General features: G+C 37.2%; 1 protein-coding gene across 1 annotated transcript in view; it reads left to right on the forward strand.

The window, feature by feature from the left end:
- The window catches only part of LOC144638089 (receptor-type tyrosine-protein phosphatase S-like), a 118,296-nt gene continuing 102,361 nt past the window's right edge, over positions 1-15,935 (forward strand). Inside the window, exons 1-5 of the mRNA XM_078497217.1 lie at positions 1-314; positions 1,133-1,280; positions 5,912-6,219; positions 7,082-7,229; positions 7,402-7,701. Coding sequence (XP_078353343.1) covers positions 27-314; positions 1,133-1,280; positions 5,912-6,219; positions 7,082-7,229; positions 7,402-7,701 — 1,192 coding nt within the window. The 5' untranslated portion in view covers positions 1-26. The remainder of the gene's footprint in view (positions 315-1,132; positions 1,281-5,911; positions 6,220-7,081; positions 7,230-7,401; positions 7,702-15,935) is intronic.

The following is a 15,935-nucleotide window of genomic DNA, read 5'->3' on the forward strand; positions in this document are numbered from 1 at the left end:
GGGACTGTGTTTATTTAGATCTTGGAATGGAGAGTGGATCAATTCCAGACAGGAATATAACTGCTTCTTCTGTACAAAATGCCAACACACCAGCCAAGAATGGTCGACTGAACTTTGCATCAGGATCTTCATGGTGTGCAGCAACAAGTGACACTAATCCATATCTACAGATTGATCTACAAACACTTCATATCATCTGTGCTGTGTCCACTCAAGGGAATTCTAAAGCTGATAAGTGGGTGACAAACTACACACTACAGTCATCCACAGATGGATTAACTTGGACAAATTATAAAGAAATTGGGCAGGTTAAGGTAATAGGTCATCTATGTACATTTTTAATACATAATAGGGGGATATTTTATGTATGTGTTTTATGTATGCAGTCGCCAAGCTTACTTCGAGCTCAAATAGTCTTTTTCATATTTAAATAAACTACTTTAAAAACATTTTGATCTGAAATTTATTTTAAACAACAGCATGTGTAAGCATGGTTATGGCTTGTGTGTGTGCTTTATAATAATTATTGTCAACGCTGCCTTCTGTTTACATGACTTGATGTAAAAACTCAAGAGAGTTTCTTAATACAGAATATACATAAAGGTATTTGTAGCCAGTCGAACTTTTAATATGTTCTAGCCACATGTAGTATATCTTTTTCCTAATATTTCATTGCAAATTTTCATTTTTTATTGTAATACCATATTTGCTGTTATCATTGTTATCACGGTTTAAACTTTATAAATATTTCAAGATTCTTTTTAAGCATTAAGCCCATGAAAAACAGTGTGCACTAAAAACCGTTGTTGTTATTGTGATTATGATGTTCATTTCAATTATTATTATAATTATATTAACATAGACAGAGCGAGGGCGAGGCGCGAGGACCGCGAGGGGAGGAGGACCAGAGCAGTCCACCACAGTGACGAGACCGACCGCAGAGCGGGGGACTGCACGGGAAGACAGTGGGAGACAACAGATTCGCGGACCAAGAACACAGCTGAGTTTCACTAATTACTATTATTATTATTATTTTTATTATTATTATTATCATTGTTATTATTTTTTTTTATTATTATTATTATTATTTTTATTATTCCTTTATCTTGTAATATTTTCTTTATAATTTCAGACTCTTAGTGGAAATGGTGACAGAAACTCAGAGGTAAAGCACATTCTTAATGAAGGTGTTTTAGCAAGGTATTTGCGATTTCTGCCTGAAAATCACAATGGTGGTATGTGTATGAGAACAGAAGTGTTTGGAGTAAGGCAAAAACCAGGTAATTGTTACTTGTTCTTCTAGACTACAGCTTAATAAAATAACTAATTCAACGACTGCAGCTTAAAGGGCTTAGTAACAGTTTCCGGCACTGTCCAGCTTTTAGACTTTGATTGATGACAGTACTACCACTCTTTGTCGGTTGCTGTTACAATAATAGTATCAAAGAAATGCTCATTTGTTTGTGAAACGCATTGAACAAAACGCATTATGTTTATTTATTTAAGCGCTATGAAAGATTAGCTAAATAGCGCTATATAAATTATCATTATTAATATGATTATGATTATTATTATTATTATTATTATTATTATTATTATTTATTATTATTATTTTCCATATCACAAAAGTTAAAGGTGACATTTTGCTAAAGCCAATCTGAGGTAAGGGGACTGCAGGGCTTTCAAACATTCTCTACAGATCATTTGGGTATGCCCCTGAGCACAGTGTCATCGTTAGGATATGAGGGATATATTTTATGTAAGACTAAAAAGTTAATGTTGTCTTGTTTGCAGAAAATCTCGCTCTTGGAAGGCCTACAGCTCAGTCTTCAACATATAATAACAGTATATCAGGAAATGCAGTGGATGGCAATCCTGGACACTGTTCACATACACTGGAAGATAACCCCAGTTGGTGGCAAGTGGACCTTGGCTCAGATCACGTGCCAGTCTTTGAAATAAACATAATCAACAAGTTCTCAGCATCCTCAAATATACAGAAAATGAGCGAAGACTATAAAATAACATTAGGTGAGTACAGTACTTCTTATTAGAGTGAACTATTTTTAATATATAAGACCATGTGGTGCATGTGATAGTAAAGATTTTACATTTAAGCAATAGAGAACTTTTTCCGTGTTTACATAGCCTCATCTAAACACGAGGGGGGGGGGGGGGGGTGGGAGAATTCGAGACAGTTATGCAAACCCGAGACACAGTCGAGGGTTTGCATAACTTTCGAGAATTCTCCCAACCACCCGAATTTGTCCTGCGATTTTTAACAATCTGGATAGTTGAGGTTTTGTGAGAAGTGTGTACGTTTGTGATTGTTTTCTGTTCATGAGGGTGATTTGACTGCTTTTTGTAGCAGAATTTAATGCCAGATGTTTTCATTGATTTCCGGCCGCCATGTTACGTGAAACATTTTGACTGATAACTCCAGTACGGAATAACGTACAGACCTGAGACTTGGACAAGTAGTTTATATAGAAGTTTTCTACAACCTGTTATATTCTTGACTTTTTTGACTCAATAGTTTTTCGCGGCGTGGCAGTGAAAACCACCTATATTGATGTGTTATTTGCACTGGTGTTACACTTTTTGTACTGATGTTACAGCTGAACTGCACTGCTCTTAGCCAATCAGAATCGAGTAATTTTTTCATGTTTATTATTAATTAATTAATTAATTAATTAAAACGATTTCAGGTTAGCCTTAAAATGAATATACATGTAACCTACAGCAAATATGCTTCTGAATGTTATTTTATATAATAATTTGATTGTTTTACTTTATAACATATGACATAACTAAGACTACAATAACCATATGATATTAACGTTATCTTCAAACAACATTGTAGATTTCCTTCCCTGTACTAATTAAACCAAGTTAGTGATCAATGTGGTGGGGGCTTTAAAGACTCTTCTCTTGGTGAGCCTTTATTTTTTCGGGAATATTGGGGTGGGGGGCGGGGCTAAGCCCTCCCAGCCCTCACGGCTCCGCGGTCCCTGCTTTATCAGAGGGAAGGAAAAATGTTGTTAATCTTCCCAACATTGTCCTATGCTAACTGTATGTCTCATTTATGACAGAATTTACGTTTTATAATATTGGCAGGTAACTCCTCAACTGTGACAAGCAACCCTCAGTGTGTGGGACTCTACAGTTTTAATCAGTTTAAATTATCAGCTGTATGTTTCAATAATCCTCTGAAGACTGGTAGATATGTTGGTATTATCACCACAAAGAAAAACTTTCTCCAGTTATGTGAGGTGGAAATTTACTCACGAGGTACATCTCAACACATACTTAATAGTTCTCAATTATCATGACCCACTTAAGAGTAATTGGTGCTATTGTCTTTCGTGTGCACCCAAAGAACGGTATGAAGTTGTAAAAAAAGTTGTTATAAAACCATGGGAACTAATTAATCGTGCTACATCAACATCAACAATGACGTTAGCAAGCCAACATCTCCATTAAGAAGAACGAAGAACTTAATAAAGCCACTATGGTGTAAACGACTTTAAGCAATTGATCGTGTGTCAACATTATCAAGGAACATAAGCTTTAAAAAGTAAAGCATTACCCACTTTACCCCACTGGGACACTTTAAAATAATACTTTTTTCCTCAAGAGTGATGTGAATGTGCATTCTGAATATCTTTTAAACAAAGAACTCAAAGAAGTATAATTTAATAGGCCTTATCACGGTTTTCGACGCCATCTTGACGAGTAGGCAAAGCGGGTAAAAATTACAGTGTTTGTACGGGAATCCGACGGTAAATATCTTCTACAAAAATTGAATTCGAATTGAACTTACGAATTGTAAAGTTAAGATCCTGACAAAAGTTTTTATTTGCCAAGTTTGAAGGTTGTTGCTGGGCTACCAAGCGTTCAGTTACGTTTAAAATTTTCAATACATTTGTCTATAATTTTTTCCCGCAAACCGCGTCAACCATGCGGGAAAAATATAGACAAATGTATGGGAAGATGGCGTCGAAAACCGTGATAAGGCCTATTGTTTTGGTTTTAATGTCATGATGTTTCCTTGAAGAAAATCTGGCATATGGCAAGCAAACAGCTCAGATTACCACAGTTCATGATGGTGTAAGTAGCCGAGCAGTGGATGGTATCAGTATAACAAACTATCTGGGAGGATCCAGCTGTACACACACAACACATGAAACAAAACCCTGGTGGAGAGTCGACCTGGGACAAGTGGAGCCTGTTTCTGAATTGTACATAGTCAACAGAGGAGATGGACCTTGGTCATACAGATTGGGTAACTTTGAGATCAGAGTGGGTAGGTTAATTTATAAGCATTATTTCTGATATCACCACTCATATAGACCTTATTACAAATGTCATTCCGTTCTTCTTGAGAGTAATTTTAACATGTAGACGACTTCAAATTCGATAATGAAGTCGTCAAAACGTCGTATAACTTTTTTATCGTTTATAATTAAATAATAATGCATGAGTTTATTCACTTTTAATAACTTGCTTTGTATTCTGCCTTTCTTGTAGGTTCAACAAACAGTGGTGGGGGTGTGACCAACCCTAAGTGTGGTGGGACTTATGGAGTTCCTGCAGGAAAAGGTTTATCTTTCTTCTGCCGTCCCCCTTTGTATGGAAGATATGTGACAATCAGAAGTTTACTAAATGTTGCATTGACGGTCTGTGAAGTTGAAGTATATTCTGAAAAACGAGGTATGATAATAATGATATTTTTTCCATGAAATACATGTAAAGACTGTATGTACACTGTACGTGATGCGAAGATGAAAATTAATCACATCATGGATATGATTGTGAAGCTAATTGCAGGTACATGCAGGAAAGCCATACAGGTTCGTTCCTTGGTAGAAGGACATTTTCAGAATCCTTCTTCTGAGTATGCTGTGACACTGACTGAAAAATCGTCATTGTCATCTCTATTCACTATACAAACTTAAAAAAAACAGACCATCACGTCTCCATCACTGTGCATATGCCACCCATCAATATTCAAACCCTAGCAGTATGCAAGATGTTTGTTATTAACCTGCATTTAGTAACTCAAGTCCCTGTAGCTCAGTGGTAGATCATCCAGACTAGTTATCATCAGGTCATAATTTAAACCAATCGATAATCTGACACCACCACATGAAAGAACCCGGTGAGATTGTTCATTTGACTACGTTTGATGGTTTTAGGATGAACAGAGACGAAGTTATGGGCCTTGAAACATGGTTAAAAATCCATACAAACGTCTCTTATTATGAGACAGCGTCCCGAAAACCTTATAAACTCTTTATTTTTTAATGCATTTTTGGGATACTCTTCAAAAATAATGGGCAAACATAGTGATTTTAATCTTAGTTTCTTCCAAATAATGGATCTTTGGCAGGATTTTACAGCTGTCACAAAACGGATAAAAAATTTAAGAGTTTATATGGTTTTTGGGGGACGCTGGCTCACAATTAGAGACGTTTGTATGGAATTTTATCCACGCTTCAAGGTCCATAACTTCGTTTCTGTTCATTCTGAAAGCATCAAACTTAATCAAATGACCAATCTCACCATGATCTTTAATTTGGTGGTGTCGGATTATCGGAACGGCCAATTGTTGCATAATTTGAGAATGTCACACTCACCATAATCTTGCTTGTGAATTTGGGAGGCCGGTAGTGTGTTTGGATTTTCAATAGATCCCGGCAGTTTCAAGCCCTGGATATTCTTGTTGAAATGAGTAATGACAATAATAAATAATAAGTTTGCTCTTTATCCACTGTTCCTGATCGAACTAGAATTTATAAATAATATATAATTCAATTTATTTTTTCCTGGTTCACTTACATGTGCTGTAGTATTAGGCTGGACCATTGATGCTGTGATAGAAGAGTGTTTATTTTTGATTTTATTTCAGCATGCCAAATTCAGGCTCTTGGTGTGACCAGCAGGGATGCATTTCCAGACAGCAGCTTCTCAGCCTCATCAACAAGTGGCAGTAACGCTGCTTCTAAAGGTCGGCTGAATAAAGTTGGTGCTTGGTCACCCAGCAATGACACCAATCCTAATGACTATCTTCAAATCAACCTCGAATACGAGTTCTTTATTTGTGCTGTAGCTACTCAAGGGAAGTCAACTGCTGATCACTGGACAACAAAGTACAAGTTACTTTTATCACTTAACAATGTTGACTGGGTCACCTACCAAGAAAACAGTGCTGATAAGGTTAGTTGAAAATACATTAACACAATGCCATGTCTTTCTCATAACTATGAGTACCCAAGCCAAAGTGTTCAAGGATGCATGTAGCTGCTGAGAGTGGTATATTTAACAATTATTATTCTACGAGCGCCCCGGCCCTATGCCCACTTAGGGCTTTGGCCAAAAGTTAAGTATTCTACGAGCGCAAGTTGGATATGAGATGGTAGATAGGCAACGAGACGCGTAGCGCCGAGTTGGCTTTAACGATCTCATATCCAACAAGGGGGAGTGGAATAATTGTTTTATTATAAACGCCCAAAAAATTGCAAAATTTCGTTGACGCGTATCGGCTACTAAATTTGTGATGAATTGTATATGAGCTCATATACCATTGCCAGTTAACCAATCAAAACGCAGGAATTGCAATATACCATTGCTAGTTTTTAATAAAGTCTAGTAGACACTGCAAGTTCAATTATGATGACAATGGTACTACAGGGAACCTGAGTGTCTTGACATGACTGGGTATTTCTAAGACTGACTGTGGATGTGGGAATCGCGGTTGCAGTGACTAACAGTTATGCAGACTCTGCATGGCTCAGCTGTAACTGTGACTTTTACTTTGACTGCGACTTGTTGTTTCTTAAAAAACAAACTCCCCCCACCCCCTTGAATCTGTCTTTGAATTGTACCATTTGATTAACATTGACAAAAAAAATATTTATGAACTACAGTTTAACCTCCTTTAATGGATACCTACTATAGGCAGACACCTCCTGTATGCAGGCAATTAGCTATGGCCCCATCTTCCCTTAATGGACACCTTTTCTGAAAGGCCACTTTTTTTTGCTAACGGGATGTTCAACTGTGTTAACTTATATTGCAGGTTTTCAGTGGTAATACTGGAAAAAAAGACGTAGTTAAACACAATCTTAAAGAAATTGCAAGAGCACGGTTTATCCGGTTTCAGCCAACAAATTACTCAACTCACAAAGCTCTTAGAGTCGAAGTGTTCGGAATTCTAAAGCACGCAGGTATCTTGCTTTCTTTCACTGTTATCGTTCACATATGCTATTGTGTGCGTGGTAAATCAGTCGTAAAAGTGTCCTGTGACAAACAAAATGTAAAACTACATGTAGGTATATATCTTTCAAACATACCTTACATTGGACAGAGGTGTTAACTTGCTTGTTCACTTTTTTATAGCTCCAAGCCAAGCCCCTGGTAGCTTTGCCGTGACTCCACTGTCTTCCACAAGTGTTAGAGCGACCTGGCAGTTACCACCAACAGGCTCCAGACATGGAGTAATTACAGGGTTTAAACTTTTGTACGAAAGAAAGGGCTCTGCTGCAGATTCACTAACTATTTTAACCATTGAAAATAATTCCACTTTTACAAGAGATGTCACTGAATTGCGTAAATGCACAGGATATGAATTCCAAGTGTTAGCTTTTACGTACGTGGGAAATGGTCCAAAAAGCTATGTTCAGTCAGTTACGACATTTGGTAAGGTTTTAAAGATAACTGTTTAAAACGTTTTCAAGCAACCTATAGTAAATCAACAATTTATTGCATTTCTTATTTACAGAACTTCACAATTAAGCCTAAGCTTCAATAACTGAAGCTCTCAGCTTTACATACTTTAGCAAAAAAAAATGGTCGTAATATGATCGTATTTCAAGACAAAACGTCTCAAAAATCATAATCAAAATCGTTCTCAAATTGTTAGCGTATTCATAGGCCAGAACCGCAGGTAGTATACCCTATTATTAAAAAGGAGCATTGGTAAACTGCAAATCCTGAGTTTTGATTGGTTAACAGGCAGTGGTATAAGAGCTCATACACCATTCACCACAGATATGGTGGCCAATACATGTCAAAAAAAAAAAAACAGCTGGAGAGCTCAAATATTGAAATTATTTGGGCGTTTTTAATAAAACAATTATTCCACTTGCACTTGTTGGATATCAGATACTTATAGCCAACTCGGTGCAACGCACTTCGTTTGCTATCTACCATCACATATTCAACGCGCACTCGTTGAATTATTGGACGCGTTTCACATATCAACCTAGTAAATGGCCCAGCTCACCACAAATTTCTCGTAGCTCAGCTGATAAGAGAACCTAACCGGTATTAAGGAGGCCATTCCTGTCAGGGACTCAGATATTTTCCTTGTCCCACGCTCGTGTCATTGTTAAACAAATCAACTCCGTGATAATTATTTATTGTCATCATCAATCCTTTAAACGCCCAGTGGCGCATAATTTTTTTGGCATCAACAAGTCACCTCCATTCCTGTCGGTCCTTTGCAAGCCGCGAAGCTTGCCCCCAGGTAAGATTTAGAACCTGAAGTTCTGCTTCTGCAGTTCTTCTCCATGTAGATTTTGGACGTTATTTATCACCGAGCATTTTTAGATGCTGTCGCACTCCTCAACTCTCTAGTGATGTCACAGTGGCGCGAGCGTTCCACCATTATAGCCCAGGTTCGATTCCCGGACTAATTGGCATATCCGGGTTGAGTTTGTGTTGGTTTCGTCCTTGCTCCTATGATTTTTCTCTAATGATTAATTTTTATTTTATTTTATCTCTCTAAGGTAGATGTAAGCCTGTCATCAGAAACCTGCCAGAAAAAACTATTTTTGCCCTTGGTGAACTAGCAATTCTAACATGTGAGGTCAGTGGAGATCCAGAGCCCTCTGTCACATGGATTAAAGATGGAGACACTAACATACCGCGAGCTCAGTATAGGAATAACGGACACATTCTTGTCATTCAAGATGTTCGACCTCTTGACAGTGGCGTTTATGAATGCAAAGCATCAAACAAGTTTGGGGAAAACCGTACATCAACAACATTGATAGTTGCTGGTAAGTGGCACTGCTGCACTGCTGTAGTTCAACTTGATAAGTACTGAGATTTATTTGAATGTTAAAAATCTAAGTAGAGTCAACCCAAGGGCTTTCCACCCTAGAAACATTGTTCTTTTCAAGCTAAGCACTCTTGCTTATAAGTTAATCTGGTGTTTTAACTGAAGTTAAAAGTAGTATCAACAATTTTCTTACGTGAAGGCATTTCAATACTGCTTGGAGACGCTGTGTTTTTGTTGATAATTATTTAACCCTTTCAATCCTAAACGCGCATTCAGGCGTTATTTGGAGGTGTAGTCATTGATTCACTTGTGACGTGATCAATAAGCACGTCAGTGGAATTTCGTGATAAGAATCTGACAGAGCTTGGATCGACCTTTCTACAGGACTGTTCATTTTGAATATCGGTTGCATTGTGACAGAGCTAACCAAAGAAAAGCACAATCCATTTTTGGTGCAAAATCGTTGCTTAAACAGGCCAGTACACCTGTAATTGGTCAAGGTCCCCTTTTCAGTGTTTTCCACTGATAATGTCAAAACCTTTTTAGCCAAAAGAAAGGATATGAAGAGTAGAAAGTAAGGAGAATAAGAAGGCAGAAAAAGAAAGAAGCAAATGGGGCAAAAAAAAATTTGGAACGGTTCAGCAAAAAAAAAAAAAAAAAAAAATTGGCTTATGCGCATGCACCAAGGTAAAATATTGTACGTTTTTACACAGAATCTTTATTAAAATGTTGCTGAAGTGTAAAAAGTACTTCTTCCCAAATTTCAGTTTAGCGGCTAAAAAAGCGTTTTTTGGGGAAAATTTGGGTGTCAAAGGGTTAAACAGACTAACAAGGAACAGTTTACATATTGTAACTTTCTTGGGGGGATCAGTTGGTAAAAATTAATGTATTTAATAAAAGTAGAAACATTCACACACATTTAAGTGGGTTTGATTGTTCTCTCTTCCTGCAGAGCCACCTATCATAATTGAAGACATTTCCCCACCTTCAGTGACATGTGAAAGGCAAGCTCTTTGTTCTCTCTCATGCCATGCAACCAGTGATTCTCCATTTAATTACTCTTGGACAAAGGATGGTCAGGTTCCAGTAGGTGATCACATCCAAATCATTAACAACAGCCTTGTTCTCACGCCAAAAAGTTCAAAAGATTATGGAGTGTATGTGTGCCATGCTTTAAACAGGTTTGGTTCGACAACTTACAGAATTACGTTGTCAGAAGGCCATAAGCGTTTAACAACTGCAGATATGAGAAAAGGAGATAACAGTGAGTATTGTCAATAGATAACATTATTTGCATATAGCTGCTAAATCGAAACTGGTTTTCAATAATCAAAAGGACGACCGGCTATGACAAAGGGCCATGAAACGAACCATGCACTATCCACTTGATAGTGACTTATCCGATGCATAATATAATCCATTCTTTGGACATTCCGTTGGACATAAACTTCAACAAAGACCTTGTTGTAGTTTTTGTTTTAGTAGGGCGTGAATGACTCAAGTATACGTACAATGCATTCAACTGTTCAGACGGGTCGTCAAGTGAACGCGGCTGACACCTTGTTGTCAATGAACGTAATGAATAATTGACATTAGCATTACAATAGAAATGTAGTGACGATCGTGTATTTTGATGTCCTTAGAATTGGAGATGCGAGTCTATTTGCTTTCTATCAGTAGAGACATATTGATTGTTTTATGGTAATTTGTTAGCTCATCGAGCAACTATGACGAAAGAAGAAGATTGCTTTGAGGCTTTTAACATTCTATCTGTTATTCCTTTTTGACAGACGTAAACAGCATTTTTAATGCTAATTTCATCGCTTTTTCCTGCGTTGTTTTCGTGTTGCTTGTTGTAATTGGCGTGTTGATATGGCGGCTTAGACGAGCTGTGTCCAACAACAGAACAACGACTGAAGACAAGACCATCACGGATGACATTGGTAAACCTGACTTGCCACGTGATCAGCACGTGTCAGTACCGGATTCATATATGGAACTCCGTCCCAGGCCCTCGCAAGGGCAGTCGTTTTCGCCTCCTGATTTCAAGAGTGTACATGACACAAACAAGAATCCTGGATATTACAATTTGGGATTGAACAAAGGAAACGATGGAAACGATAATGAAGAAACTTACGAGGAAATAATGAACGATTATGTGAACCCAAAGATTATGTAAACCTCCAAAATGCTATTTCTTTTTGCCATCTAGTCACTAAAAGTAGTAGCAGTGGTAGTAGTAGTCGAAAAAAATAGTAATAATAAAGATAATGATAATAATATAACATTTATAATGCGCAAATTTCATAAAATGTTAAAATGCGAATGACACGATTCAAAAATAAATCAAAAGGGTAAAAAGCTAAAATAACAATTAACCCTGGGACGTACGAGCAAACTCACACCCCCACCATCGTACAAGGGGGGGGGGGTGGGGGTTGGAACCCCTCCCCGGAGTTTTCGTTATATTAAGGCGTAGCGAAATTATTTTGAACAGAGAAGAAAGCCCTTAGTTTACACTACAAGATGGCATAATTTTAATTGGCTGTGACGTCATATCACGTCACGTGACGTCATTAGAGCCGCCATCTTGGATCCGCCATCTGGATTTCAACATGTTCTTAGAAAGTCAGAAAATAACGTAAATTGATGCAAAATCAAGCCAGAATGCTTGCGGAATGTAAAAATGAACACATCTTGCACTTCTGTTTTAAAAAACTGGAAAAAATTAAGAAAAATGGTAAAAATGACGATTTTTTGCAAGACCTGCTTGTATTTATGACGATGCCATGGCAACGTCTATTATCATGGACACATGGTTAACATATCAACATGTCCGCAAAGGATGAATGAACAGCTACTGAAGTTTCAGCATTGTATAGTAAATCGTTTCTTCAAAATTTTAGAAAAACCTTATGGGGGGGGGGGGGCATCCACCCCTTCCCCCCCTAAAAAGTTTAAAGTAAACTTACAATAATTTTAAAAAGCTATGATAAAAATGCTTGACGAAAAAGGGTTGGCTTTGCCCCAAGTTAATGTATTGGGTCTGGTACAAAAAATTAAATTTAATTAAGGTAAATGTATTTGCTGAATAAAGTTAATTAAACAATGCCTAGTGTCATTTCTTGTCATTCTACAAAGTTTTAGAGAGATTTTACGTTTTAAAACCCTACAGCATTATAATACGAGGCAAGGTAGGAGACTTTTGCTAGTTGAACTTCAAAACGTGAAGGACTAAAATTTTCACACGACTTTATGACATTTACTCGCATTGGTACTTACTCAACTCAAGGAAAATGCTTCCAAATTCACTTTCTGCAATCCAACTGGACATACGTAAAACTTTCATGGTGGGAAGTGATGGAAAAGACGAAATATCGAGGCCAAAAACGACGCCATTAACTCGTGACCCCGAGAAGTTACAATAGTGCTGTCGTCAACCGCTCGGCGCAGACTGGATACGAGTTCAAATGAAAACCTCATGGCGGGAGAAGATGACAATTTTGGTACGACAAACCACGCCTTACCATTCTAGTGAGGAAATCTATGAATAGCAGAAAAGCATTTGCGCCTTGGCGCCAGATCCAAACATCAGCTTTTCCAAGGCGCGGATCTAATGTTGACCGATTCCTTAAACGTACGGACGTGAAATATTCCACCTTGACTCCCTTCCTTTTCTTTTTCACTTTCACTGCCTACCGCGGGTCGCTTTAAAGTCGATAACATGTTTGTTTCCCGATTACTTTTCGCGAACTTGTCCGCAAATTTTTTTTTATTTTCTGTAGGGCTTTCGCCATCGGTCGTATGATTGGACAGGACGGGGATTACAATCGAGCGCCTCCACCACATGTAGGCGGGGAGAAAAAATTCCTTTGTTACAAGACTCAAAAATGCGGCATAGCGGTGCCGGGCAAGCGAGTGTGCGCAGTAGGTATCCAATATCGAATGGTTGCTTAGGGCGTAGTGAATAGCTTGACAAAGTTAGCAGCGTGCAACATCAAACGCAAAAACCGCCACTACTCGTATTTCACACGCATACAGTTATTGCTATTTAAATCTTTCTAAAAAAAACTTTGGGTGACATCTTTCTTGATTGACACAAGTTTCCACCGTTTTCAGGTACTGCTATACCGTCAAAGAAAAGTGCCGACTTTCTTCCCCCTGCCACAAGGCCACACCTCCTCCATGCATTTTATTTCAAATAAAAACATTTCTGGAGAAGATTTTGACAATTAAAACGGTAGACAAATATTGTTCTTCGCAATACTCGTTTTCATTGTCGACCCCACAAACTTCTGTCCTTTACTGTGCAATACAGAAAAATCTGTCAATGATGGCTTCACATGTTCCACACTCCAAGTCTGTGCGATCCTCTCGTAAGAGTCCACGCCTTGTTTGCAACCCGTTTTTCAAAATGCCAAATGCTAATTTTAAGCTGTCGGCAATTAATACTCCTATTTTTAAAATTATCTAAAAATTATTTGATATCCAGAAAAAATACTTTCATTGCGTCAATGTGTGGTACTAAGGCAAATATCATAAAAGGAAAACAATAAGCAATATTTCATGCTATCTCAGGCGTTTCTTAGGAAAACGTCGAGTCACAACGGATACGCGTTTAGTGATCAGATGAAACAGGGAAAGAAACAGGCAACATGTCGGAGTTCGATCTCAAGCTGTATTTCCGGGTGGCTTTCCTCGCTTTACTCCTTCCCTTGATTTCAGGTAAGCTCAGTATCATTTGTAGTTTTCAATAAGTTAAAGTTTTCGAAATAAACAACTGGATTGTATCTTTGTTTCTTTGACACGCTTTTTGCAATTAATAGTTTTTAGCACTGCACTTCAAAAGGGAGATGATGCTTTTAAATGAAAGAAACCATTTCAGTTTTGTAGTTTCTTCACATCATAGTCTTAAGTTATCCTGGCATTGGTCGGCGACATTTTTGATACTCAGGGACTGTTTGAGAAATTTGTTCGTTTTTTCATCAACAAGTTCCTCAGTTCTCAATGGCAATAACTTCCTATTGTCGTGATTTGGGCCTTTTTGTGCTCGCCATTTTTTTTCAGTTTTTAAGAAATATACATCTTCCAAACTTGGTTTTACATCTACTGCATTAATAAACAAGTTAACATCGATTACAACCAGTTTGAATTCCACTTAGACTATGAACTGAGATTTCTGCGACTCGTAGATAAATAAAATATAAATAATACTGTACGTAAATACCATATATAAATAATAATTTTTTAGTAGTTAATAGTTAGCCCATTCGTGTGTAATGTAACAATCCAAAGAGATATCAAAACGTTTTTCTCTTTCAACAATTAAATCTTCTGTTAATTTTTCAAGCCATCGAATCGCTATGCAAATTTGACACGGTTTTGTAACACTTGATTACGTTTCCTTGTGAAAAATGAATAGAGTGATTTTACTAAACACGTGAAATAGTAAATATATTTTTAGATACTATTAGACAGCAATTCCATTGTTTTCTTTTGTTAAGTTTTGGCTATTACGCACAAACTGTTAGATATTGCAGTATTAATTAGTATATTAGCATTACAAGTGCAATCATTTTCTTACTGCTCACTACTTCAAAACAATTTGATACTCTATTTTAAGAGAAATTACTTCTATTTTTAAACATTGCAACCAATAATTACAACATTAATGTTTCACTCAGGTATATAGCCTATGTCGCCTTTGCGGTGATGTTGGTCGGTAATGAAAAGGGAAGTTGCAAGAAAACTAACGCAGACTAGGCTAGTCTGCGTTTTTTTTTATCCTATTAAAGGAGAGAAAGAAGCATTTTGAACTTTAAACGTACGTAGCTTTTGCACGTAAAGTAATTGAAGAAGTCATGTATAATTAAAACTTAATAGGTAAGGAATTTGGACAATATGTTTCATATTGCGTACATTGTCAAAGGAAGCTTAATAGTGATGAAAAAAATGTCATTCACTAGAAGTAAAAACCACGAATAAAGTGCTTGTTTTTCTGAGATTTGAACTAAGCTTGTATGTACAGAGAAAATGGGATTGTAGCTAAATGTAATATTTTATCCGGCTTCTTGATTAGTGCAATATCGGTATTCCGCGTAAAATTTTAAGTGGAATTCACTTGTCAGAGCAAGGAAGCATGACAAGCAAGCAAATGATATTGCGAAACAAGGCCATAATATTGAGCCAGAAGATTGCATAAAATAAATCAGTTTGACAGTGTCATTAAAAATGTTGTAACTGTTCATTGTGGTGTAACGTAGAAAAGGTGAACGTTTATTTGTTTTTCTCAAGCTGGGGTCACTTTTATGTGTTGATCGCGACGTTACGACTTCAATACTACCACTCTTCATTAAAGCGTTTTGCTTGTATCTTTTTAATATATTATTTTCACAAACAAGGTTAACCTCTCAAAATTAAACTAAAAGCTTGAGAATGCTGCACGAAATCTTTGCAATCACCAAATAGCCATGTTTTGCAGTCCAATAAATGGAACACAGTTTCGAGAGGAAAATATTCTTTATTTGGTTTGAAGTGTTCTGTGAACTTTGTAGGTTTTGTGTATTGTATGGTTTTTTTTACATTCATAACAAAGAATTAATGAACAACACTACGATTCCGGTAGAAACTCAAAGGCAAATATCTATAATTTCCGCCTATACAGTGCAGTGAGTGAACAATGTGCGCACTTCGGGATAGTTAAATTAATAAAAAGACGAAATCGCAGAGAAAAATAAGCAAAGGAAACCGAAAACCGAGAAATGTTTGGTGTAATTCCAGCATTGCATTTCTCTTGAAAAATACTTGACTAACTAGTTGGGTGCTTTTCATTTTCAAAGTGCGACCGGTCGGACCAACAGGAACTGAC

Source organism: Oculina patagonica, chromosome 14 (assembly GCF_052425735.1).
Source record: "Oculina patagonica isolate OP01 chromosome 14, crgOcupat, whole genome shotgun sequence".
In the NCBI taxonomy this organism is placed as follows: domain Eukaryota; kingdom Metazoa; phylum Cnidaria; class Anthozoa; order Scleractinia; family Oculinidae; genus Oculina; species Oculina patagonica.